At 36.1% G+C, this 26,097-nt stretch overlaps 2 protein-coding genes across 2 annotated transcripts in view; both read left to right on the plus strand.

Moving 5' to 3' along the window:
* Positions 1-4,809, plus strand: part of LOC112515770 (1-aminocyclopropane-1-carboxylate oxidase 5-like) — an 8,296-nt gene extending 3,487 nt beyond the window's left edge. Inside the window, exons 2-3 of the mRNA XM_025122695.1 lie at positions 3,449-3,779; positions 4,540-4,809. Of these exons, the coding sequence (XP_024978463.1) occupies positions 3,449-3,779; positions 4,540-4,809 (601 nt within the window). The remainder of the gene's footprint in view (positions 1-3,448; positions 3,780-4,539) is intronic.
* Positions 4,810-13,896: 9,087 nt separating this feature from the next.
* On the plus strand, positions 13,897-17,260 carry LOC112515772 (kinase-interacting protein 1-like). The gene is made up of 3 exons (XM_025122697.1): positions 13,897-13,990; positions 14,439-16,409; positions 16,476-17,260. The coding sequence occupies exons 1-3, from the start codon at positions 13,897-13,899 to the stop codon at positions 17,258-17,260; spliced, it is 2,850 nt and encodes a 949-aa protein (XP_024978465.1).
* Positions 17,261-26,097: the final 8,837 nt, after the last annotated feature.

Raw genomic sequence — 26,097 nt, forward strand, 5'->3', positions numbered from 1 at the left:
GCCAAATGCTTTATAATATAGTATAGATATATATATATATATATATATATATATATATATATATATATATATATATATATATATAAAGAGAGAGAGAGAGAGAGAGGATGAATTATTATACAACCCTTACATTTATACAATTAATACAACTTATTTTCAACCGTCCATTTAATTTGATAAATTTATGATTTCATAAAAAATTTGTTTGTTTTCTAATATAAAGTATTAATCATAATTAATGAATTCTAGTCATCTTTCATAAATATTCAAATAATTACAAATAAACTCTCGATCATTTCCATAAATATCTCAATTGATTGAGTTGCATTGGTTATACAAATGTAACGGGTTACATTCTCTCTATATACATAATATATACTCTCTCTCTACTATTAATACTTCTATTTTTGCTTTGAATTTATAAGACAATAATTCTCAATTTTAAAAAATTAAATTAATTTTTCTAATTTATTAGTTACTCTTTTTTATCCATTAATTAATTGTGCTATTTTGACTTTAGGTTTCGAAGAAAACAATTTTAAAATTTGAAAGTAATATGAATATATTAATTTTCTAGAAAAGATCAATAACTACATAGAAAAGTGTACCAGGTAATACCAAATCAAATTATAAGATACCTGGAAAAAAATTATTATAATTTTGATATAAGAGAGGTTTTAAGGACAAACGTTATTAGATAGGATAGGAACTCATAATCATATATGATTTAATACATGTTATGTTGATCTATATATGGTTGCATTACCAAGCCGTCGCATTTTTTTGGACGTATTTAGTTATATATGATTACGTGTTTGTAACTTCTCGTTTTTTCGCAAATTGATCGTCTTCTCATTTGAACCTGACACTATAGATATACGTATACATATACATATATAGATACATACACACACACACATATATATATATATATATATTGAGATTCTGAATAGCGTAAGACATGGCGGCAAGGTCAAGTCTCAAGCCTTGGAAGCCATGACGGGTCACAACGTTTTTTAAGACGTGACTTATGGCAACAGATTTCTATATCATATATAATATTACATACATAAACATATGTATCATACTATTATTCAATAAATCAATGATAATAAATAATCTAAGTTAAAGTTATATGCTAAAAACTAACAAATAAGGCATTAAAAAGATAAATAAAATCAAATATTGTGTTACAAAAACCGTGCATTATGCCGTGGCATGAAACACAAGTCTTGAGCCACAACACGCCATGGCGACTGTTGCAGCAAGCCTTTTCAAACGGTGAGATATACATACATACATACATATACGTGCACACGCGCGCACACACACACACACACACACACACACATATATATATATATATATATATATATATATAGGGGCTGTTTCAAATAGAAACTAACCATATGATACAAACTATGTGAACCGATCTTGATCGTTCATTTTATCATCAAACGGTTATTATTAAATGAGATTAAATAAACAATAATTTAATTAATGTATTAATTGATATGTGTATGAACAATTGTTCAAAGGGTAAATTGGTCAAACRGTCATTATTAAATGAGTATTAAAAAATAATCAATTAATCATTAAATTAATTGGGCTGCTTATGAACAATTGTTCACAGGGTATTTTGGTAATAAATCCTTACGCATCGTGAACCCTATATTCTCCAGCCGATTTGTAACTTACGATCGAGTATGAACATATTCACAATTCATGTTCACATGTCGGCCCTATGCTCGTGTGAACAGCATTTGTGTCTTGCAATGTAAACACTATGTTCATATGTTCATATATGTTCACATGTCGGCCCTATGYTCGTGTGAACAGCATCTGTGTCTTACAATGTAAACACTATGTTCATATGGTGTGATGTTTTTCAATGTCATACCATATGACATCGGCACGGGTTCGTGTGAATAACGATTGTGTCTTTCAATGAAAACAAGTTATTCATATGGTGAACATATATGAACATAGACTGCAAGAGATGCACAGATATGAACATTTTCAAAATCAAGGATCGTTGTGCATGTGTGCAGATATGAACATAGACTGCAAGCGTTTATCGTCTTCATTATTCTGACATTCTTTTACAATAGGATTCTCCATATATCTTGAACGAAATGAAAATCTTGTACACTTAGACAACCAATTTCAATATATGTATAAAATCAATTGAAATGAAWACCATGAACATGAAATAATAAAGAAAYCATAAAAATCTCATGAACAATTAGATGTATCTTTTAAGATTTGTAACTCCCAATTAATTATTGGGGGTTACAAAAAGGTTGAATTACCAAATTACCCTTATCATTAATTTATAATTTAGATTTGAACTTAAAGTGAAGAAAGAATGTGATTGGTCAAGATCGGTTTTCATAGTTTGTACCATATGGTTGGTTTCTATTTGAACCAACCTATATATATATATATATATATAATTGATCAGGAACAAGGAACCGCATACAACATGACATATAGCATATTAATCAGAAATATGGACGTATGTATGATTCATAATGAATAACAATAACACGTTCATATTCATCATGAATGTATGATTCATGATGAATAACTGAATAACATATATCTATTCATTATAAATGTGTTTTTCATGATGAATATTCATTGTCAAAAGGGACACATAATATATTGTGGACGATTCTCGTGTTCCTAATCAATTTTGAGTTCTTAATTGAACTCTCTTATATATGTACACACACACATATATATATATATATAGAGAGAGAGAGAGAGAGAGAGAGAAAGAGAGTCAAGTTCATACGAGAACATTAATCAAATAAAAGAATAAAAAACGGTCGAACCACATGTGATTTTACACTAAAGTAACATGTGATTCGTGTGACTGTGGCCGCGATCTGAGGTCCCGAGTCATTTCGCCAACACCCTTACATCGACCATTAGTATAAAATTACATGTGATTTTACTCGTACTTTGGTTGTTTTCATATTCTCTTATTTGATTACCATTCTTAGTTGAATATATATATATATATATATATATATATATATATGTATATGTGTGTTTGTCTTTGGGGGATATATAAATTAGAAGAAATCACTTTTGAAACTAATAATTTTCTAGTCATCCACTTGTACTATATTTATTTTACCAATTTAATCCACATTTCTTTATAAAATCTTAAGCTAGTAGCATCCACTGATCTCTTTCTCAATCACTCTCGTAAATATGTTTCATATAGAATCCAAATATTTAGTGCTTATCAACCTTGACAACAACAAAGGTCCATATGGTTGACATACTTCAAGATTATGCTTGGTTAATAACCTATAGATTACCTATTAAATGAAGAGCTAAATTGTTGTTTGATAAGAGCTAAAATAACGCTGCATCCATGAAACTTAGCTCGAACCTTGATTACAAGATTTAGATAAACGTAATCTGTTTACAGGGAAACTTTGGAGGAAATCTACCATTATTTCCAGAAGCTTGGAGCAATGATGGAAGGCATGATGAATGAATACTTAGGTCTCCCACAAGATTTTCTAAAGCAATTTAACGACGATAGGTCGAAGGATGTGCTCATGTGTTGGCAGTACCCTCCTGCAGTTGCAGACAACCCTAAAATGCAGCTAGGAAGAGAAGAACACCAAGACACCAATTGCTTTACATTTCTGCTTCAAGACGACGCTGGCGGCCTTGAATATGAGAAAGATGGCTCTTGGATGCCTGTAGCTCCCATGGAAGGATGTCTTGTGGTTAATGTTGGTTCCATAATTCAGGTAACATCAATTACTATACATGGTTTGAACCGATTTATAGGGTGTCGTTACAAAATCAGTTGCTCTACTTCTTGAAGCACCCTAACTCCGGGTGGGATATACTGCTCCTATTTGGTATCTCTCTTAAGAAAATGAGGGAGATTCCAACATATATCGAGGAGATATGGTACAAGCCTAGTTGACGTGAGACTCTAAAATGCCCCCTCAGCAGAGGCTAGACGAGTGTAGATTGTTCAGGAGTATCGAGAGGGCTAGATGGACCGAGTGACTAAGAACAGACTTACCGTTAAGGGGTTAAGGGGTTAAGGGTATGGTTGTTTGTGAAACTATAAAAATTATGGGGCTAAGTGTAATTTTTCTAGATACTTAAATATGCAATCATAAGTTTTTTTAGTGAAACCTTAATCATTAAAACTTCAGAGGTCTATATGAAAAATTATGAAATAAAACAAGTACATATTGCCCACAGGGTCAAGTAGACATTAGTTGTGACATTATGTGAGAATATGTGGAACCTTATTAGTTACTATCCAAACGAGTCCTTAGATAGAGAAATATATTCCAACATATACAGAAGATATATGGTCCAAGTCTAGCCAATATAAGACTCTTAATGTAAGACTCCAACCAGTTTGAAACAATTTATGTTAATTTCCAACAGAACACCCAACATATGTGTTGCACATTGAGATGTTGCACGTCTTTGCTCTATCATTTTTTAGCTTGAACATAAATGCAACCTTTTTGTTGGGTTTGAAAGGCTTTAACGAATAAGAAACTGGTGGCGGCACGACACCGTGTGTGGAAACCTAAAGGAAGAACTCGACATTCTTTTGCATTCTTTTACAACATCGGGGGAGAGAAATGGATTGAACCATTGCCGCAATTCACAGAGGAGATAGGAAAAGCACCAAAGTACAAAGGGTTCTTCTACAAGGAGCTTTTACAAGCAAGACTCAAGAAAGAGACAAATCCTTCTACATTGCGTGAAGAAGTTCTTGATCTTGATCATTTTGCAATTCCTAGCTAATTAAGATAGAAACAATTACTATGCATGTTACTCAGTGATATATACACTTTGTATTCCATTTTCTTGTGTTTGCATTTTGTGTAGGTACATATAATTTATGTTCCTGTGCAATGTTCTGAAACAATATGTACGAAGTTGCAACACAATGTATAACACGGTAAACCAACACACCATAAAGCAAATAAGAAAAAAAAAATAGATAACCACATTGGTGTTGAGTTTTCTAATACGCCATTTAAGCACAAGCTCAAGAAGCCCAATTTTAGACCAGCAACAACGTTGCAGGCCAATGTTTGATCATCTTATGCTTCTATCATTAACATATATTAGGTGTTGATTTCTCAACTTAGAGATCAGCTAATGTTTCTTCTTTGGGTGCGACTTTGGTAAACTTAGAATCCAAGTTAGGGAGTTTCTATCTAGAGATTTGGTGTTGAGAAATCTATACCCTCAAAAGGCTATAATAACAAGTATACATCGGTTACAAGTATTGTTCAAAACAAGTAATAATGGTAATCGTTCCACGAAGATTTAAAATGCAAAGAGAGTCACAAAAGTTAACTTTAAAATGAGATTTAGAAAAGGGTTTTTTTGGAAACAATAAAGCATTAGAGAGAAAATAACTTTGAGAGAGTTGGTAACCAAATATTGAAATATAACAAAACTAAAAGATAGTATGGATGCAAGATCGGGTTGGATTTCAGCAACGAAGTGCAGTGAATATTGCGACAAAAATAGCTCTTTACAACACTACTGAATTGAACAGCCTTCCAAGGAAGTACGGATTAGACCATTTGTTGGAAGTGCATTTGGTGATGCATCAATCCCAAACTAGTACAGATCTTTCCTTTCTTTTCATATAGTTTTGCAAACCATAAGATTACAACGACTATATATAGCCTCTATAACACACATAGTAGAAATATTTGCGTTGTCTTAATTTTAAATCCAACTCATCTGAATATAATAACATGTGTCAATTTGTCAAAGATTACAGATGAAATATTAATACCACTTGTGAATAGTGAAATAAATTGCTATTAACAAGCAATCATCAACTAACACTTGGCGTAATTTCACAATCTTCACTTACACCCATACTAAGGTATTTAGCCTAGCATGACTGAATGTAAGTGCTTAAAAGTAAATGACATAAATGGAAATGACTGAATGTAAATGACGTAAAAGTAAATTTTGCACGAAATGTAAAGAGAAAGCTGGAAAGGTTGTAGCAACTGACAGTGATGAAAAACATTTAAAAATACTGCAATATGATATTAAAAGTAACAAGGAGCCAAAGCTTAGATGAAGTTTTGTTCCTGATGACAAGGTAATATCGTTCAACGTGTACACACTAAAAAAGGATTACCCCCATATATATATTAGCAAGAGGGAAATCAAAAGTACTAGAGGTTAATAACCATTTGTTATTAACCAATGGGTAATACAAAAGATGCCCTAGTACAAAAGATGCTTAAGTACAAAAGGTTAAGGTATCTTTGTAGTGGCATCTTCTACCAAAATCGTCTGCTATCAGTACTAGAAGATGTCTTCTCCAAAATTTGACTTTTCAAAATATTCAACAGGATTGAGCCAACTGTGCCAATATCCAATGTCCAGTGTTGCAACAACGTACACACCTACTACAGCAATGCTTATGTCAGCCTTTCATTCACCAAATACATAAAACAATATCATTCCCGCATCCTAGCTCCAATAAATGTGAAACCATAAAATAAGACTAAAAGACTCAATATAGAATTGAGAAAGGTGTAAAATGAAGTGTAATAAAGTTATAACTGGTGATAAAATGTATGCTTTAGCACACTTATCAAGATTGTAGGATCTTCGATTAAAGGTAAACTCTTTTGTAATCTCCTCCACATTTGTTCATCAATATACAAGTTCCATCTCCTAGCGGATGTACATTATCTCACTCCATTTGTTCATCATCTTGGTGTTATTGTGCTTGTTTGCATTTACATTGTTGAGTATCAATTTGTATTGAATTCTCTACTTGTTGGTACATTTGAACACATTTACGATCCTCAAATTCCATTTCGATTATTGGGTTGCATCTTTGCATATTTTGGTATTTTGTTTGGGACTTTTGTGCATTAGCTTGTGGAAATTATCCTCAACAAAAGGTATCAGAGCTATTGGGTCAACTTGTGGTGCGTTTTTAAGGCTAATCTCTTGTAAGAGGATTAGTTGATTGTTATCCATGCCAAATGTTCGATAAAATGTCTGATTTAGAAGAAAATGTTTTTAGGTCTCAAAGTGTTGGGTCTTCATCATCACGGCCTTATGTAAAGGGGTTGTAAAATGTTCAAGGAGCCAATTTGCAAATTGAACAATGGAATGGTGATGGGGATTTTGGTAAGCAATGGAAGATGAAAGTCATTTTGATGGGAAATGTGTGCCATCCAGTTGTGTATCTCTTGAAGACCTAGATTCTGATGTATCGATTGTTGAATTGATCGAGATGAAGCAATGGGAAATGACCTAATTGCAGTTTGCTATGAGAGATGCAATGATTGGACAAACTAAATCGGAGGCTACATTGGATGGTATTTAATCCAAGTTAGAGGACTTGTATTTGAAGGAAAATTTCACCAATCGGATGATTCTGTTGGAGTCATGTGTCAACTTTTGTATGGTTGAAGGAAACGGCTTTGGATAAATTTTTGATGAAGATAAGGTCGGTGGAATTGAAACTTGTTGAAGACTCCGAAGATTTAGCCATGATTTTGTTATCTTCATTATTGGATTGATACACAAGTTTAGTCTCATCTATGGTCGAGAACCATATCCATTAATGATGTGAAAATCAGGATTCTCAGTGAGCAACTTCAAAAAAAATTCAAGGATATGGGGCAAGATACCACCGATGATGGCGGTAGTAGTAAAGAGTTATTTGTGGGAAGACAAGGTGAGCATCACCAAGGGAAGAAGAAGAACAAGGGTCGTGGGTGATCCACATCTAGAGGGTCGTATGAAAGGGGAAGTTCTAAAGCGAAAGGTAAGTGCTATTGTTTACAAACGAGGCATTGGGTGAAAGATTGCCTAAAGTTGAAAAAGAAGCACAGGATTGGAGTGGGTTCATCCGTAGAGATGAATGACGAGTCACTTTGTAACGCATCGGGAACCAAAGATTTTGACCAACACTAGGTATTGAATTTTAGGGCGTCATTTCACATGACTCCCGGTAGAGGTTGTTTCTTTGCGTTCGATACCAAGCAAAATAGCAACATTTTGATGGGGAACAATGAGGCATAAAAAGTTATGGGTACAGGGTTGGGGCAGATTCGTATGTTTGATGGTGTCGTATGCACTATTTCTGATGTGCGGTATGTGCCATTCATGTCGTGGTCACTTTTGTCAATCAGACAATTTGCGAAGCTCGGTTGTAAGGAAACTTTTTTTAACGGAGGTTTTAAGATCTCAAAAGGCACTTTGATCACCATCAAGGGAGTAATGGCAATAATAGCTTGTATATGTTATCCTGGCAAGTTGTAAAGGGTGAAGCAAATTATGGAATTCATAGATCGAAGAGTTTGGATGTGGCAAGATTGTGGCATCTTCGATTGAGTCATAATTTAGAGAAGAATCTTGATATCCTTCATCGAAGAATTCCATCCAACAAGTTGAGTTTGATAGAGTTTTTCCCAAAGTGTCTACAAGGCAAGCAAACAAAGGTTTCGTTTGGCACGAGTAAGCATACATCAGAAGGTGTTCTTGACTATGTGCATTCCGATGTTTGGGTGCCAACAAGTTTTTCATCTCTTAGCGTTTGTCATTACTTTGTATATTTCATTGATGACTTCTCAAGAAATTTTTGGGTGTACATGATTCGAAACAATTCAGATACATTTAGAAAGTTCAAGGTATAGTTAGCTCTCGTTGAGAACCAAACAGATCGAACATATAAGTAAGCCACAAACCAATGTTATAAGAGCATTACTCATTGATAACCATACCTTGACATCAACCAAATTCAGTATATAGTCAAATAAGTTAATAGGCTTATAGATAAGTTCACAATGACATCAACGAAAACCGTATGTAGTCAAATGAGATAATGAACTCTTTAATAAGTGCACAATGACATCAACCAAAACCAGTATATAGTCAAATGAGATAATAATTTCGTATATAAGTGCACATTGACATCAACCAAAACCAGTATATAGTCAAATGNCAACCAAAACCAGTATATAGTCAAATGAGATAATAATTTCGTATATAAGTGCACATTGACATCAACCAAAACCAGTATATAGTCAAATGAGATAAGTGCACATCTAATGAAAAGAAATTGACTTCTTTGCTTATGGATCCATTGCATTCTAGCGACAAAATTACACGACTCCAATTGAATGACTAACGCACTCAAAACGTGTAATATATTATATAGTTATGCTATAATTGTATAACCCTAAATGCTTGATATATGACAATTCAAAACCGAACAAGTGTCCCCAAGGCTCATTAAAGTCAAAACCGAGCCAAGAGCTCAACAACAACAACAACAACAACAACCCAATTGACTATTTCATAAGTCATTAAAAGCAATAAAACGTATTTAGCCGACGTCTATGCAAATATATGTTTCTAAGACATGATTAATCCAAAAACACATTATTGATTGGGACAAATCATTTTTCCATTAAAACCATACCATTTATATATCCAAAATAATCCATGACACAATGATATGTATTTTCCAAACCAAATAAATTAAAAATGCATTTATTACCAAATACTCTCAATTTATAAAATAAATCATCAAAAGAACTCACACTTATGATTTATTTACCCAAATGTCTAAAATCCCAAATATAAGCACTTTACATGATTTATAAAACCAAATATACTAAATATGTAAAACTCATCAAATAACCCACACATTTGATCAATAGCAAGTAAAACATGTTAATACTTCAAAATAGACATTTTTGGCATGTACATAATTTTCACGAAGCAACTTGAATTCACCTTAATAGATTTAGGCTAAATCTAGGTTTTATCCAAAACGTTGAGTTTCCTTAGATGAAGACTTTAATTCTCAATATATACTTCTAGATCTAAGATGCAAAGCACTCAAGAACACATCTCTTACTCCTAAACTTCAACAAACTACCATAAAAGAAGAATGAGGTTTGAGGGTGAGAGAAACCAAGTCCTAGATCAAATATGGGGAGTTAGATCTTACCTTCCAACTCATAGGAATCTGAAATCATCATTTATATATTCAAAAGCTCTAAGAAATTAGACCTATAGCCCCTCAAGAACCCAAGGTAGAGAGAAAATGGAGAAGAGGAAAGTTGGATGGAAGAAATGAAGTCAAAACCCAAAAATCGCCCGTTTAAAACTGATAGGGCGCTAAAGCGGGTTTCAAGCCCTTTCACTCGCATGGAAAGACGCCCTTGTCCAAAAGTTTCTGCACTCAGACCCTAAAAACGGGTTTCAAGCCCTTTAACCCGCGTTATAACCCACTTTGACCATAAATTTTACTTCCAAAATGACTTTTTCTTATATCTTAGCATAAAATTCACCCAACAACATCTTCCAATGATGTAACTTAATACAAGGTATATTTTAAGGTCAAAATATCAAATAGAATATAAAGGCACGAAATGACCAAAAATTCTTAGTGTTATAGTTTCTCTCAGAGATTGTTTTTATGGAACAACCTCTGGGATTTATTAATCCATGACTTCCTAATCATGTTTGTTGCCTAAAAAAAGCACTCTCTGGTCTCAAACAAACTCCCCGAGCTTGGTTCCAACTTCTTATCAATTTTCTCATGCAACTGCACTTCACTTGTAGCAAAGCTGACACATCTATCTTTATCTTTCGTCGTGATTCTTGCATACTTTACCTATGTTTACCAAAATTTTCATTAAGTTCTGTATGGATAAATTTGTCTGTCTAGATACAAATTTGTTGTTGTTTACTTTTTTACCTGAATCAATCGTCTAAATGACAATAATGACCGATCTACCCCTCAAACATGTTTGAACTTTATCGCAGTTCAATCAAACTCAAACCAAAATTCTATTGCTCATCAAACCAAAAATACGGAACCGATTTGATCAAAAAAGATGCTCGATGAGGGCCTGTCTTATGGAACCCAGATGAGGATTTCCCAAAATCTGTTGGATCAAAACAGTAAAGTTGTAAAACAGACATGGTGTCGGAGCAGAGGACAATGTTGCCGGAGAAGACGATGAAATCGCAGGAGAAGACGATGGGCTCTAACCAGACATGAAATCTTCGGGGAAGACGGTGAGGCTCAAACTAGACCTGAAATCGCCGAAGAAGACGATGAGATTCCCTCCCGTCGAACAGGAAAACCTCTCCTAAAAATGGAAACTCTCCCTCTTCTGCATCGATCTAGCTTTCTCTATCTCACTCTCCATTCGTTGCTTTCTCTATCTCACTCTCCATTCGTTGCTTTCTGTATCTCTCTCTCTTTCTCTCTCTCTTCTAGGGTTATGAAATGAAAAAGGGGTGCGATTGAAGGGGGAGGCGTGGGATTGAGGGGGTATAATTGTCAATATTTTGGCTTAATGGGGACAACACACCCCTTCCATACTGTTTGAATAAGCCCATATATTTATCATTAAATCGCAAGTAAACATCCATATATAGTTATGCCAATAAGCCAAAACAGCCAATAAGCTGACTGAGTTAAAAGTAAACACCCCCTACTAATGTATGTGGAAAACATCATCTTAACAGACAACGACACTACTATTATCCAACGTTTTATCGCTCGCTTCAACGATAAGTTTTCTATTAAGAATCTTGGTCACCTTGGTTATTTTCTTGGTTTGGAGATCGTTTACACTAGTCATGGGTTGTTTTTAAGTCAAACAAAGTACACCATGACATCTTACAGTGGGCTGAGTTGGTTGACTCTAAATCGGTGGCCACACCACTTTCTCCTAACGAACAATTTATGAGCACTAACATACCTTTTTCTGACTCAAACTCCATATCATTCACTTATCGATGCTTTGTGACATTTGACTATAACGAGACCCGATATATTGCATGTTGTAAATCAGGTCAATCAGTTTCTAATGCCCTGACTGTTGATCAATTTTAGTGTCAAACGCATTTTACGGTATGTCAAACGGACTGTCTCCTTTAAGCTCATTTTTCGTCATTATGCATCACCTTATTAACTTAGGTACTCAGATGATGGTATGCCAACCTCTCTATGTGGTTACTGCGATGTAGAGTGGTCACGCTGCATGGAAACCCGACGCTTGACCAATGCCTACTCCATCTTTCTCAGTGATAACTTAGTTTCTTGGTGTGCAAAAAAAAACAACCATCTCTCGTTCGTGCGGGTTGTGATTTTGAATTCCGTTGTAGCTAATGCAACAGCTCAGATGGTTTGGGTGACCCACATTCTTTGTGAATTACATGCTTAGCCTACTTCACGACCTGTTCTCCTTTGTGACAATCCAAGTGCTCTTTTTCTCGGTCAAAATCCCATTGCTCATAAGCATGCTAAATACGTTGATGTTGACTACCACTTTATAGGAGAGTTAGTCTCTTTTTCGGCAAACTCTCGACTCAGTTCGTACCTACGGCTCTACAACTTGCAGATATATTTACGAAGGGCCTTCCTCAGCCGTTATTTGAGCACTTTAGGTCTAAGCTTCACGTCGCCCCAAGAGGGGAGGGGGTGGTAGCAAGAATATTATAGAACATGATCCAACTTGATCCCCAACCTTAATTATAAATTATTGTGATAATTTTGTTTCCTAAATTGTATTATATTTATATATATGCAGGCGATACATCTTCGCACCATTGGAGGTGATCTTACAAATCCTTATAATGTTCCTAATCACATTTCCCATTGAAACTGTAAACATGACCTTCCATCTCAACATGTGCTTGTATTTACTCATTCAAACTCTATATCCTACTATGCTTCCTCATCATTACTATGAAGTTTTTTTAGGTTTATCACAAGTACTATTCTTTACATGTATACATGAAACTTTTGGCCACTGAAGCTAATTTGTCTTAAGGGGCTTAAATTTAACACTATTACTTACTTACCTACCTCGTAAGATTTTAATCCATGAAAACAACATCATATGCAATAATTTACCCGATAAGCACTTACCGTGGTAAAATTCGTCGTCTTCACTTACCGGGTAAGACTATTGTTCCTTATCTCGTTCTTACCAGGTAAGATTTTTGGTCCTTGTCATATTCATCTAGTAAGGTAATATGACTTGGTAAGCGCTTACCCAAGTAAACATTTGGTAAACGGCCTCTTAAGTGTATCGATGCTATTCAACAAATTCAAGGCTCTCAAGACTAAATAATGACCATAAATTTTATAAGTTAAAGTAAGAACAATAATTTTCTGACACTTCCAATTTCATCATCATGTAGAATTACAACACAGCCCATTTATACATAGAAAATTAAACCAGATTAAGAAAAATATGCAATTAAAAAACAAGTCTTACCCGGTAAGTGAGAGTGACGACTCTTATCCGGATAAGCGCTTACCGGGCTAATTGTTGCATAGGATACTGTTTTGATGTACTATAATCTTATCCGATAAAAATAAATTATAACGTTGATTCTTATTAGTAAGCACTTACCAAGTAAGCATTTGGGTAAATAGGATCTAACTATTATTTCATAACAATAAATAATTTGATTAAAAAAATACCATTTTTAGCAAGTGAAAAAAGAAAAAGAAAATGCATTCCTAATTCATGAGGTCAAAGGCATTGCACTTATCCCGGCTCCTAAACCATCTCTCAACCTCATTCCCATATATCACTTACATTTAGTGTACGAAATGCCCATTCTTTCATTTCCCCTAACAAAAAACATGTCTCAAACCCCAATTTGTCTTTCACTTGCTTCCTTTCTATTTCTTGAAAGTCCCTCTACATCCTGTTTTTCTCATTCCCTTGCGAATCGAGACGTTGGTCGCCACAAGTAGTTTAGATGTTCGATCGGTAGGGTTTTCGGGATTAGAAATTTAACCGAGAGGGAATGAAGGGTCACCTGGATAATAGCATCTAGGCAATCAAGATGTTACAAAGGGCGGCGAGCAACGCTTTCTCGTGGTGGTGGGCTAGCCACATTCGAACCAAGCAGTCGAAATGGCTCGAGCAAAGCCTTATAGGTAATATGCTTCTTTTCATCTCACTATAACAAAATTGGTTTTATAGGATATCATATAACGTCTAAGTGTCCTAATAAATTGTTTAATAAAAGTTAATTTGATAACTAAGACCATACAATTATTAAAATCACATGTTGGACCATGTGTTGGCTAAACTTGGACCATTTCTCATTTATTTCTCATGTATGTATGTATGTATGTATGTTTCTCAAGGACTCTTCTGTAGGGTTTGTAATATAAGGGTTCCATATATCCTCACATCATCCATTGTTAATACTTACAATCAATTCATAACAAGTGAATTGATCTTATCCAAAAGAGCTTTTGAAACAATTCGGAAGTCTAAATTAGGGTTCTAGCTAGGGATAGATGGATATATATATATATATGCATTTTCTGGTTGTATATACATCTTCTTCATATGCAATTTTTATGGATGTTTATGCAGATATGGAAGAAAAGGTTCATAACGCATTAAGCATTATTCAGAAAGATGGTGATTCATTTGCCAAGAGGGCAGAAATGTACTACCGTCACAGGCCAGATTTGATATGCTTCGTCGAGGAAACTTTTCGAGCATACCGAGCGTTAGCCGAGCGTTATGATAAATTGTCAAAGAGCTTGCAGAAAGCCAACACCACCATTGCCTCAATCTTCCCAGATCAAATATCGTATGACGATTTTGATGATGATGATATAGGTCCTCCTAAAAGAACCAGAAACATGCCTCTTCAAAATCAAGGACCAAATGCAGCAAAGATTCCCAAAGTTCCGGAACTTCCGACTAAGAATTTGAAGGGTCTCATTAGCAATGCGTCAAAGAAGATACGAATAACGAATGCATTCAAAGAAGATAAGCCGATTCATATTGTGCCGAAATCTGGTTTGAGTGAAGAAGAAGCACTTGAAGAGATAGACAAGATTCAGAAAGATATACTCGCGATGCAAACTACAAAGGAGTTCATCAAGAGTGCATACGAGAATGGGCTTTCGAAATACTGGGAGATCGAGAATAAGATAAACACGATGCAACAAAGGGTTTGCAGATTACAGGACGAGTTTAAAGTTGCGAGAGTTATCGAGGATGGTGATGCTCGAACTGTTATGGCACAAGCAGCATTAAAGTCATGCAAAAATACACTAGAGAACTTAGAGGAGAAACGAGAGAATTCGAGCCAAGCTGCTAGGTCCGAACACCAGAGAATCGTGGATGCGAAACAGAAAATCGAGGCGTTGAAACGTAAATTTCTTCCAGACGAAGTTGATGGATCAGAAAATGACGAAGAAGGGAAATCACAGATCTCAAATCAAGACGATAACGACGACAAGGAGGGTGTGGCAAAGATTAGAGAAAGCTTAGAGGAGATATCAAAGAAACCTCTAACGGTTTCGAAATTGGCAGACACCATCGACAAGCTTGCAAACAAGGTGATTAGCTTAGAGAGTACAGTTTCGTCTCAGACTGCTAATATAGATAACTTAAGAGCTCAAACTAGTGCTCTTCAAACACAAATTCAAGATTTGGAAGCTGATAAGGCTTCCTTGGCAGATGGGACACAGAATTTGCATAAAAAGTTGAAGGATTTGGAAAAGAAATTGCATAGAGTAGAAGATTTGGAGAACGATGTTGAGAAGCAAAATAGTAGTCTAAAATTATATTTTACCGAAGCTCGTTTTAACATCGAGCATCTCTCCGAGAAGCTTCATGACGTGCAGCCAGATGATGAGATTGAGGCAGGTTCCCCCGACATCAAAGAAGGAAGCGTGAAGTCTGATCTAGAAGATGAAGTTTTTGAAGAGTGTAGCCCTTCCGCGGAAGATCAAGGAAATTGGGAGTCAGAAATTGTTGTAGAAATGTCCATAAAAGAAGGAGAATTGAAGTCGGAAGAAGTTGTAAAAGAGCGAGAAATCCCTTCCACAAACAACGATGACGGGATCAATAATGCAAATACCACCAAGAAAATGAGTGAAATGAACGATATTGATGAGGTCAAGAATGCAAAAACTACCAAGGAAAAGGGGGAAACGAATAATGATGATGGGGTTAAGAATGGAGATGCTAATGAGGAAAAGGGGGATGATGGTGTGAAAAATGTTGATATTAAAAAAGGCAAGCCAAAGAAGGAGGAAAGAAACACTCGCAGGAATGAAGATATGGTCAAAAACTCAGATTCTAGAAAGGAAAACATTAAAGAATCCGCCAACGATGAATCTCCGAAGAAGCCATTAAAAGTATATACAACGACGTTGAAGAACTACAAGGAAACCAAGCGTAAATTAAGTGCAGAAGAGAAAAGAAGACTTGAAACTCTCTTTGAATTAACGGTCCTCGTACGAGAACTGAAGAGTGGCATGATGAAGAAAGACAGCGAGATTCAGATTCTAAAACAGAAGCTCAAACAACTTCAAGACGAATTAGGTAAGCAAAACGAAGAAAATTGGCACGAAGTGAAACAAGAAGATGTACAAACAGAAGTGAAGGAAGAGGACGAAGACATCATTAATATCTCAATCGATGAACCCAAACCCGTTTCAGAGGTTGAAGAGCGGTTAAGAATGGAAATCGATGCAATACTTGACGAGAATCTTGATTTCTGGTTAAGATTCAGCTCTCAGTTCCATCAGGTACAGAAATTCAAGACAGAGGTAGAAGATCTAAAGGAAGAGATAGTAAAAGTGAAGGCTAAAGGCGTCGAGAATAAAATAGGCGCAAGTGCGGAAGGAAAAACGAGCACATCTATGTTCACAACAGATTTAAGATCAGAAATAAGGCCAATATACAAGCACCTTAAAGAGATACAAGGTGAACTAACAGTATGGATAGATCAAGCTGAATCCTTGAAAGAAGAATTACATAGGAGATGTGCTTCTTTAACCAACATCCAAGAAGCAATAACAATGGCTTTAAAGGAAGGCATGCAAGAGGACGAAATCAAGTTTAGTACCCATCAAGCAGCAAAATTTCAAGGCGAAATCTTGAACATGGAACAAGAAAATAACCGAGTTAACGAAGAACTTGAAGCAGGATTACATCATGCAAGGTCCCTACACCTTGAAATAAAGAAGACTCTACGAAAGTTAGAAGAGGAGTTTGGCCTTTGTGACGATCAAAACCCGTACCAACAAAACTTTGTGCGCACGTCATCACGCCCAGGAATACCGTTAAGGTCATTCCTTTTCGGGGTTAAAGCAAGGAAACAAAGGCCGTCTATTTTTGGAACTAGAAACCATCAGAAGAAGGTTCCTACGCCAAGAAGTGGTCGACCTTAAGTAAATCTATATATGTTTCTTTCATCATGACTTCGCTTTAGTTTCCATTTTGTTTCACATTACTCCAAATCTCCACAAAGAACTTGCATGACTATGATCTATGCAAGCTTCATAATCTTGAGGACCAGATCGTGATTTAGATCCCAACATTCACATAGAAACTAGGAGGTGTTATAGTTGTATGTATAGATCAAGATAGAGATCATAACTTTGACTTAACTTGTTGATTTTTGTTTGTGTACTTCGGGGTTTATCTAGAAATTACTACCTCCATCCCCGATTGTATGAGGTGTTCCCTGCATAGTTATTATATTTTGGGACTGAATTAGGAGCTTATGAATTGGTTGTTGTAGCTAATTATGCTTAGATCTCATGAATCTAAGGGGTTGTTTAGTTCATGGATTTGGATGGAATTAAAAGGAATTGGAATGAACCAAATTCTTTGACCAAATTCCAAATACAATGTTTGGTTCATGAATAAAATTGATGGAATCCTTTCAATTCCAATAAATTCCTTCACTCACAGATTTTACATTCTACGACTATACCCTCGGATTTCAATTCCTTTCCGACAAATTCCTTCCCTAATACAAATTCATTCAACATTGCTTCTACCATCTCATCTAATTGATCTCTAGTTCGATCTCCATCTGGCACGCTCTCTCTCTCTCTCTCTCTCGTAATTTATACATCTATACGAAATCGATAGACAACACATGTAATCAAGGAATCGATTCAAGATAACTAGCTATCGACATCACTCGTCCAGTTCCGTTATTCAAAAATCATAAAAGGTCATTTGTTGATATTTAATCCGATTCCAAAGTTGAATTCCGTGAACCAAACAAAAAAATTCCAATCCGTTAAGAATTCCATTTCAATTCCTTGCAACAAAACGCAATCACAACTCATGGTCAAATTCAATCAAATTTCATTTCATTCCCTCAAAGTCAAATTCATTTGATGAATATAAGGAATATTATAGAATCATAAGCAATATTTCACAATCATTGCACAATCTCAGCCATACGTATATTTGGAATGTATACATTGGTCATCCTTAACTTTAGCTAGACCTATTGTATTAGCTCTTTCCTTTCTGTAAATTGTTTATATTAAGTCTTGTATTCCTCAGTTTGTATTATTAAAAACATATCAATTATTGAGCGTCTTATATGGTATCAGAGCTTTTCCAACTCCTCTGAGTTTCGATCCAAGCTACACCGTCTGTTCTCATTTCTCTGTTAGCCCTGCTCACCATGACAACTTCATCTAATATCATTGAGCTATCCACCCATACCAATTTTCCAATCAAACTCACAGCCAATAACTTCCCTTCATGGCGTAAACAAGTTATGTCCACTCTAATGGGATTCGAACTCAAGCAATTTGTCGATGGCCGTACCGTAGCACCACCAAAAACTCTTGTCGATGGCAAACCAAACCCTGAATATCGTCACTGGCTCCGCCAAGACCAGATCCTCCTCGGAGCATTTCTTGGAAGTTGTTCGAATACGATTCAACCAATTATATCTTCTACTAATACATCCAATGAGCTTTTCAAACGTCTCACCGAGAGCTACGCCGGTGTCTCGCGCTCCTGGATCATTTCCCTCCGATCCAAACTTGCTACAAACAGTAAAGGTACCAAACCCGTTGCAGAATATCTCAATGAGATGAAAGCCATCGCTGATGAGTTAGCCTTGGCTCAAAAGCCAATTAATGATGACGATCTCATCGTTCACATACTCACTTACCTCGGTGACGATTACAAAGAGATCTCTGTAGCCTTGAAGATTCGAGAGACACCAATCACCTTTTCTGATTTCTATGAGAAACTGGTGGATCACGAGAGATCGCTACAAGCCTCCAAATTAACACCCCTTATTACTACTGTCAACAACACTCAAAGACAAGGATCCAGACCCTTCTCAAGGCCTTCCTCTGCAGCCCGAAACTCAAATCGGCTCAACTCATCTGGGCCAAGGAACACTAGTGGCCCATCCAACCAACAGAATAGTGGACACATGAATCATTATCGAACTAACCGAAATAAATTTTTTTGTCACTTTTGTAACATCTCAGGTCATGATACTAAAGTCTGCCGAAAACTAGCACGTCTTTTACAAGACCACAACATTAATGGCCCCACCAACCCAATTATGAATGCGTCAATGGCAAGCTCGTCTCAAGTTACACCACCATTCATGTTTGATACTGGGGCATCCGATCATGCTACACCCGACCGGTCTTACTTACACCACCTCTCAGAGTATGGCGTCCCCAACGAGATCGTACTAGGAAATGGTATAACTCTCCCTATCTCTCACACCGGCCATACTTCTATTCCCACTTCCTCTCGCCCATTAAGCTTAAACAATGTTTTACTTGTTCCTCATCTACGTAACCATCTCGTTTCAGTTGCCAAACTTTGCAAAACTAATAGTGTTTCCGTTGAATTTTTTCCTTCTCATTTTTTTGTCAAGGATCTTCGCACGGGGGCGCGACTAATGGGGGGAGTGAACATTAATGACGTCTATTATGCCTCCACCATTCCTCATCACTTCATCCAACAACTCAACTCAAGTATCAAGACATCTGGATCACTTCTCTCTTGGCACCACAAGTTTGGGCATCCATCCATCAAAATTTGAAAACGTTTGCTTCATAACTTAGGACTCGGTTATGATAAAATGTCGAATGCTTCTTTTCATTGTGATGCTTGTTCGTTGAATAAAAGTCATAAACAACCATTTGGAGAAAACTCATTTAAAGCATCTAAACCACTCGAGCTTATTTACTTGGATGTTTGGGGTCCGGTTCCAACTTCCAWTGATGGATATTCATACTATGTCATTTTTGTCGATTTTTATTCCAAATATACATGGTTATACCCCATTAAATGGAAATTGGATGTGTCAAGCTTATTCTCACAATTCAAAGCACTAGTTGAATTTTTTTTTAAAACGCCTCTTGTATCCCTCTTCTCCGACAATGGAGGTGAATATGTTGGATTGATTCCTTACCTTCAAAAGCATGGGATTTCCCACTTTACAACTCCTCCACACACTCTGGAACAAAATGGTGTCGTCGAAAGACGCCACCGGCATATTGTTGAAAGTGGATTATCCCTACTTCATCATGCTCACTTGCCACTCAATTTTTGGTCACACGCCTTTCAAATCGCAGTCTATCTCATCAACCATCTACCCACACAAATTCTAAATTTCCAGACGCCTTATGAACGGCTATACAAAATCCAACCAACATACACCAAACTAAAACCCTTTGGTTGTCTATGTTTTCCATGGTTGCAACCCTATGCCTCATCCAAACTTCATCCTCGCTCCGTCAAGTGCATCTTTCTTGGCTACTCCTCCTCTAAATCGGCATATAAGTGCTATGACCCCACGTCTCATCGTCTCTATCACTCTCGTCATGTTGAATTCATTGACCATATATTTCCATTCACCACACATGGTACCCCTCTAACTTCCCTGCCTACACCTGAAGAATTTATCCCTCCCACTACTACACAACAAAAGATAAAGTCTCATACCACTCCTACTCCATCACCTTCACCTACCCATGCAGACGTCCATCATGTCACCCAACAAAACCCTACATCCACTCCTCTACCTACTCACACCAATATTGACACTTCCTCCACTACAGAAACATCGAACTCATCCCATACAACTCTCTCCTCTCCACCGCCCTCTTCACCTGCCACCACTTCAACCATGAACACTCCTATAACTGACACCACCACTTTCCCCTCTCCCACTGCCACCCCCGACACACCTTCGCCTTCTTCACAACCAAATCCACCCTCTCCTCGCCCATAATGAAACCGCAAACCAAATCCTAAATACTATAATTCTAATACCGTAAATACTACCACACTCCATCCACTCCAACCCACCCTTGAACCCACCACTTATATTCAAGCCTCTAAAGACCCGCAATGGCGCAATGCAATGGATGCGGAATTTAACGCACTCATTTAAAATCAAACTTGGGAGCTCGTACCCGCGACCGATCATAAGCCCATTGGTTGTAAATGGATCTTTAGGATCAAACGTAATTCTGACGGTTCCATTGCAAAATACAAAGCACGTCTCGTGGCAAAAGGCTTTCTCCAGCAATACGGGAAGGACTACTTTGATACGTTCAGTCCCGTCACTAAACCCATCACCATTCGCACTATTCTCTCCATTGCACTATCAAAAAATTGGTCGTTGCGTCAACTAGACGCTAACAACGCCTTCCTTCATGGCACTCTTCATGAAGATGTCTTCATTACTCAAAGGGTTACATAGATTCCCAATATCCACACCATATCTGTAAGCTCAAAAAGTCCCTATACGGATTAAAACAAGCTCCACGCACTTGGTACGTAGAGCTCACTCAATTTCTTCTCGTTTTGGATTTCGTAAATCTCTAGCCGATGCTTCTCTTTTTATCTACCAACACCAAACTGTCACTTGCTATTTCTTGGTTTATGTGGACGACATAGTCCTCACGGGAAACGATTCAAACTTCTTCGATAACTTCATTCAAGCCTTAAGCCGAAAATTCTCCCTCAAAGATATCGGCATGTTTCATCAGTTTCTAGGTGTTGAAGTTATTCCTACACCTACGGGTCTCTTTTTGTCACAACATCGTTACATTAACGATATTCTACAATAGTTTCATATGGATGGCGCAAAGGATGTCATCACACCCCTTAGTGCCTCTGAACCCTTATCACTCCACGATTCATCTCCCTCGGTGGATGCCACCCCTTTCCGGAAACTTGTTGGGTCCCTTCAATACCTAGCATTCACTCGACCGAACATTTCATATGCCATTAACTAGCTGTCTCAATTTAAGCACAGTCCCCGCCACACTCATTGGCAAGCTCTGAAACGGGTTCTTCGGTACCTTAAAGGAACCATCCATCATGGTCTCTTCCTAAATCGCAATTCCACTCTAACCCTCTCGGCCTTTTCGGACTCTGACTGGGGGAATGTAAATGACGCCGGTCGGTCAACCACTGCATATGTTCTCTACCTTGGTACAAACATTATCTCATGGAAGTCAACTCGCCAAAAATCGGTTTCCCGCTTCTCTACAGAAGCGGAATACAAGGCCTTAGCTAATGCTTCCGCTGAACTCATTTGGACAAAGAATTTACTACATTAACTGGGTCTCACTACGAATCACAAGCCGACATTGTTTTGTGACAATACAGGAGCAACGTACCTTTGTGCCAATCCTGTCTACCATTCCCGAATGAAGCACATTGCTCTTGATTATCACTTTGTTAGGGAACAAGTCTCCTCCGGCAAATTACGGGTCCTTCACATCAATACACAAGATCAACTTGCAGATATGCTCACGAAACCTTTATCCCGAGCACCTTTTCTTCGAAATCGATCCAAGATCGGAGTATCTGACGGATCCTCCATCTTGCGGGGGCGTATAAGGAATATTACAGAATCATAAGGAATATTTCACAATCATTGCACAATCTCAGCCATACGTATATTTGAAATGTATACATTGGTCATCCTTAACTTTAGCTAGACCCATTGTATTAGCTCTTTCCTTTCTGTAAATTGTCTATATTAAGTCTTGTATTCCTCAGTTTGTATTATTAAAAACATATCAATTATTAAGCGTCTTATAATGAATTCCAATTTCATTGAATTCCATTCTGTGAATCAAACGCCCCCTAAGTTTGGATTTGGTTGCGATGAATTTCAAATGCGGACCTTATCATTCTTTTGGTTTTAATGATAGAATTGACCAAATTCAGTGCTAGAAAAGGATGGGATCTTATAGGAACTTTGTTTTTAGTCTTGATGTTCATATGCTATTGCTTACAGATATTTGTATGTGATTGCATTCAACTTTTTAAGTGAAATTCAGCTCTCAAAATAACGATTTACTTGTAAAAGTCCCAAAAGAAATTGTTGGAAAAATTGTACATTTTTGCACTAAATTTTACAAGATTGTTTATTTTAGAGCAGCTTCAAAAAAGATTTGGTCTTTTTTATATAGACTCAACAATGAGATTGTATTTCATGCCATCCACTTTCAGTTTGTGGTAGGTGAAACCCTTTTATTCTTTATATTTTTTAAATAATTGGTCCTTTGGTTTAATCTCTATGTGCTCACAGCTCACTACTCTGTTTTAGAAAATTTGAAGCTAAATTACCATTTCCCCGTGATCATTGTTACAAATGGCTGATTCTATTTTTGAGTATTTGCTTTGATGGTACATAAAGGTATTTTTGAGTATTTTCTTTGAAAATTACACAAATACACAATTTCTTGTATACGGTTTTTCTATGTTGTGTAGCCAATATGGGATCTTGCCATACTTGTATTGGATGGTTGTGTGCATCAACTATAAATGGATATCTTAGAAACTAAACAGTTGTCTGAACTCGCTTCCAATTTAAGTGATCCTTTAAACCAAACTAACTAAGTAAATCTCATTCAGAGATAATTATGCATCATCACACCATTCACTTAATTTGTCTATGACATGTGTTAACAATTTTTCTTAAGTATCTGTAAATCCTAAGTCATTTCTATATATTAGTTTTTCCCCCATGGGTCAAATATCTTAGAAAAAAAATAATGGTAGATAACTACATGTATCTGATAATTGATGGTCCTCGGTTTTTTAGTGAATTATCAGGATTTTCGGTTTGATTGATTTCAGATGATTATGAATTTCACGAACATTGAATTATTATGTGATTGCCACATTCCATGGTGGCCCCTTTTATTTATCGTTTTTCAAAACGCCCAGCCAATGAGGCACCATAGTCGAAATTGCTTCCATGGTGGTTGTACTATCATGGCATCCTCACTCTTAGGTTCCTTACGTGGACCTAGCCTTGTACCAGCCATTCAGAGGGCGTAGTTTATCCGTATTTGTGGTCGTGAACATGTCACTGAGGGACTAAATAGTCGTGTGCCCTCACCTCTACCCTCACCCGTCCGAGCGGATTTGATCGCCCATCGGACAAAGCGTCTTTGTGATGTGATTTGGATAGTTTGATTCTTGGTTATGCCTTCGGGTGTATATTAACTCCATTTCGTGATGCGACATTTGAATTACATATTAAGTGAGCCTTGATTTTGATTATACGATTTACTTTCGATGTTTGTTTTATTAAAGTTCATTTTATGGTTTACTTAGATTATCTTTAATCCATTCACTGAACATGTCACTCGGCCATGTATTGTTGGAATATTTCCAATATTTAACGCCTTAGGACCAGTTTTTGTAATTGTTATTTAATTGTTTCTATATTTATATATTATGATAGTAACTATGCCAACATGACATAATTGGTACCCCATGTTTCATAATTGTTACTTGATGGAAGTAACTGATGTATATATAAGGGTCAAAATTACTTTTCTTGTTAGATGTCAAATACGCACGTATACATGGGCTCTCTTTTTATCTCTCACGAGAGAACCCTCGAGAACACTGTGCAATCCTCCATCGATTTTAGACATCATAACGGGAATTAAATGGCATTTTCATCTTCATCAAAGTTTGGATATCCAAATTTCTCGTTTGGTTTTGTTGATATGTGTTGAAATTGATTAAGAAATTGATCCTGAAATTGTGATTGTGTTTCTTTTTCTATGCACGGGAGGTTAATAAGAGTTTCATTGGGGATAAGATTGAGAGCCGAGCATGTGTCTTTTAAAGTGACACTTTGGTGACATCACAATGGATCGGTCCATGGTTGGACCATTTTGGCCGGGTCTTGTTAAAAAAGAAAAAATAGGTATAGGCTCACAACCATATTATATATATATATATATATATATATATATATATGTATGTATGTATGTATGTATATGTATGTATATATATGTATGTATATGTATGTATATATATGTATGTATGTATATAAATATGTATATATATATATATGTATGTATATATATATATATCTATATTATATTAATAAACATTTAGACCAAAGTCTTAATTAAAAGTCTTAAAGTATAAAGTACTATCAATTTATGCAAGAGATTCAAAAATCTCTTAAGTACGAATTATTATGCATAATGTCAAATGCTTAAAACATATCATTTGTTTGGTCAAAGTTTCAAATTTAAGTAAGTCATATTTACATGAAAAAAGTATGTTTGGTTTTCCCAAAATTGTTTGACACTTTGTTTGTTTCTTATTTTGAACCCAAGCATTAAAATGATAGTACACTAGGGATTTTACTAGCATGTCCTTGCATTAAAATGATAGTACACTTTGTTTCTTATTTTGAACCCAAGCATATGAGAGCTGAGATTGAATCTCACGGTTACCACAAACTAATCAGTTCTCTCTTAAATGAGCCCCTGTATGTATGTATATATATATATATTATTATATATATATATGTGTATATATATGTATATATATATAGGGGCAGGTTCAAATGCGAACCGTCCAATTCTTAAAAACCGTGTGAACCAAATTCGACCAATCAGAAAATTCCATTTATTTTCAATTAAATTTAAATAATAAGGGTGTTTATGTCATTCTGTACATTTATGTAATAAATATGGAAGTTATTCATTCCTATTAATTAAGGAAATAAATAAAAAAAACCGTAAAATAAAGGAAATGTTTCACTCATTTAGGATATTACATAATTAAAATATTGATTTTAATATTTTGTATTCATTGAATCATGTTTCACTTTATGAAGATTTACGGCAATAATAAGATGAAATCGTGGTTTCCTGCTGTGAGTGAAGTAAAAAAAAACAAATATTCAAGAGAATAAAATAACATGAAGAGGTTTCATGAATGA

Source organism: Cynara cardunculus, assembly GCF_001531365.2.
Source record: "Cynara cardunculus var. scolymus isolate 2C chromosome LG 7, CcrdV1, whole genome shotgun sequence".
Lineage (NCBI taxonomy): Eukaryota > Viridiplantae > Streptophyta > Magnoliopsida > Asterales > Asteraceae > Cynara > Cynara cardunculus.